The following is a 3,121-nucleotide window of genomic DNA, read 5'->3' as shown; positions in this document are numbered from 1 at the left end:
CTCAGGATGAAGGAAGAAACGTATCCAAACTGTTTATCCTTCAGATCTTTACATAATATGTCATTGTGGTTATCAATATGAAAGTATTCATAATAGAACACGAATTGAAATAAACAGTATATAATGATTTACGAGCAACAAGTGGTGATCACACAAAACTCAAAAACCAACACTGTTGTCTTAATTCTTGAAAAACTTATAGATATAATGAAAATCAAACATATTTTGAGCACTTTTTTTACTTTTGTGGATTTGCGAACAATTTCTAACAATCATTTGTGGAATTAATTCCCTAAAGGTTGTGGAGTTATTTCGAATCGAATTGAAATTACAAATATTGGTGGATATCAATTCTAAAATTTTTGATTCTCAAGTGAGAATAAGTTCAAATTCCTTTGCAAAATGTGTTTTTTCAAATTCTTATAGCATTTTTTTGCTGTACTTTTAAAGAATTGTCTATTAAAGCAAGTTGCCGTTAACAAATAATAAGAGGGTTAAGATGTAAATAAAAGGACAATTATAAGTCGGCTAACTGATTCTTATTTAGAATTCATGTGCAAACACCAAACCAACACTTTGTTCCGTTCGTTGTTCTTCAAGAATTACAAGTTGTATAGTTCAAATATAAATTTGCTTACTTTTTCACAGAGGACATTTCTTAGCTCGTGACATAAAACATCATCAAGTTTTGTCCCTTTCCATATTTGAACGCATTCCGATCCATTTGTATTCGGTTCACCAGGGGTCCAGAGTGTATCATTCAGCAGCAACTCTCTTCCAGATGTTATCCATTGCCATTTCCCATTATTAAGTCTACATCCAATATGCACGTCTCCTATTGTGATAAATCTTTGAGTTATTGATAGTGGAGCAAAATGTGGAATACAGTTTTTTTGTTTTTTGTTTATTAATTTAACATTTCTGAATATTTCCCCTACTGATCTGTCGTTATTTAAAAAAAAAAAAAAACGAAGTCCACCTGAAACTGTATCGATCCATTGTAAGTTACTGGAGACAACACTCCATAAATATGGTGCATTCGAGGCGTAATTTTGGATTTATCTTCATTAAGAAAGATTAACCTATTACTTCAAAGCAAAGGGTGAATAAGTACTTGCATAAAGGGGTCTTAACATGAAAAGCTTAAACTATCAGGTTTTTTTGTCAGGCGGAGTGAACCTTAGTTTCATAATAAGTCGTTCGGTCAATTGTCATCAAAATGATCACTGCGATAAGGTAAGAATTGTCACGACACTTAGTTTCATGGTATTTGAGTCGTGTTTAAGAAAATTGCCTGAATATGAAGAGACTGGTATTTACCTATGTATAAAATAAATATTGAAATGATTATAATTGACAGAACACCGGATTGCCTGCAAACGAAACCGTACTAGATTTACCCGTTAGAAATAAAATATCTTATACAAATATATCATGCTTACAGGTACAGTCATCGACTGTATTTCGCTTTATGTCTGCCATGCGCTACGGTCAAGTTTTATTTATGACGTCATTAAAAGAACTGGCTCGCGAATTTTACGTCATTTGCTCCAAGTCAAAAGATTGCTTGTATCTTATTTTAAATATTTCATTTGGAACCATTGTAAGAGTTAAAGTATATAAAGAAAAGCCTTAGCTTTTTCCTATCAGAATATAAATAATTCATGTGGTTATTTTTAGACATGGTATTTCCCATCTGCCATGATATTTGTTAGCAAATACACTGGCACATGTAAGTCCCAAAAAATAAATACAACGGAAAAACAAACTTCAATACTAGCACATAGAAAACTAATGAAAAATACCTTTTCTCTCAGCCAATCAAAATTTTTAACAAAGACGGAAATAGTATTTAAACTTCACTCTGAACCAGATTTTATTAATGGTCAGAAATCTAAACAATGTATAATGTTCTAGTGCAATGCCTTAATTGTTTTGAAGTAAATATACTAGTAGATTGAATTAAAGCATACCTGTTATTAATGAATCAACCAGCTGAAATTCTGCTTCATCTGTTACTTCCCCCAGATACCCTCCTTGAGAGATACAGTATTCCTATAATGTATTTATATGTTTTTAACTTCAAAACTATTGTGATAATTCATATATGATCATACAAATAATGAGACTTGGTTATAAGTAAAATAACAAAAAAACTGAATTCCGAGGAAAATTCAAATCGGATAGTCCCTAATCAAACGGCAAATATTGAAAATCTTGATTGACAGGGCACTTACATGTTCCCACAAATATTTACTTTACTTACCGTTGCATTATCCCAACCTAATATCCTGGTGTTTTCATAAAAATAGCAACTATTTCCTAACATTATCCATCCAGAGGGGCAATATACAAAACCTATAAGAAAATAAATTTAAAATATTAGATATCATTTAATTTTGGATGTAACGCGTCTTCTGATTGGCTGACGTCGTTTTGTTTATCAGCCAATATACATAATTTTGTCATGTGACCGTGACATAATCAACGTTTATTTCAAGATTTATTCCGGTTTAAAATGAAATTAAGAATTAAATTATAAGAAATAACTGTTATATTTGTTCTATCTATTCATAATAACCTAAACAATTTGGTGCACAATTTAAATTTCATTTAATCGGCTACGCGCTTTATTATGTATGCACCACATTTTTGATGTTATTTCTTCATAAACAGAAAAAATATTACAGTCATTCCTTAAATGCTTGTGGTAAATGTCTAGCTTATAACTTGCCCAATTTAAACGTGTATTGTACTATTTTTACCAGTTTGCTTTGTGATATTCATATAATATTTCTTTTTCTTCATTTCTAGAGACCGATTTTCTTAAAAAAAATAAAATCAGAATATTTCATCTCAGTCGTTATAAAGAATTATTAAGTCGTATTAATGAGTATGCGAAGTCATGTTAACGTGAAAACTAAGTCATTATTACGATTCGAAAATAAAACTAAATGGCTTCCGTAATTATTTTACCAGAACAGTACAATACTAATCGATTTGAATCTATATTTTTAAGTACAAACATTCATTATTAAAATCCCTTGGAAATACTGATGTTGAATTGTACAAAGCAGAGCTGTTGTGTTAGAAATTCCCATGTGTAACTTGGCTTGCTAAC

The 3,121-nt window shown here is 30.7% G+C and overlaps 1 protein-coding gene across 1 annotated transcript; it reads right to left on the bottom strand.

The window, feature by feature from the left end:
* Window positions 1-602: 602 nt before the first annotated feature.
* LOC134728025 (C-type lectin domain family 6 member A-like) lies at window positions 603-2,808 on the bottom strand. The gene is made up of 4 exons (XM_063592425.1): window positions 2,766-2,808; window positions 2,267-2,358; window positions 1,974-2,055; window positions 603-835 (listed from the first exon to the last, which is right to left on the bottom strand). Exons 1-4 carry the CDS (start codon window positions 2,806-2,808, stop codon window positions 603-605), a joined length of 450 nt encoding a protein of 149 aa, XP_063448495.1.
* Window positions 2,809-3,121: the final 313 nt, after the last annotated feature.

This window comes from Mytilus trossulus, chromosome 8 (genome assembly GCF_036588685.1).
Source record: "Mytilus trossulus isolate FHL-02 chromosome 8, PNRI_Mtr1.1.1.hap1, whole genome shotgun sequence".
Lineage (NCBI taxonomy): Eukaryota > Metazoa > Mollusca > Bivalvia > Mytilida > Mytilidae > Mytilus > Mytilus trossulus.
The sequence above is the reverse complement of the archived record's forward strand: the minus strand, read 5'-3'. Positions and strand labels throughout refer to the sequence as shown.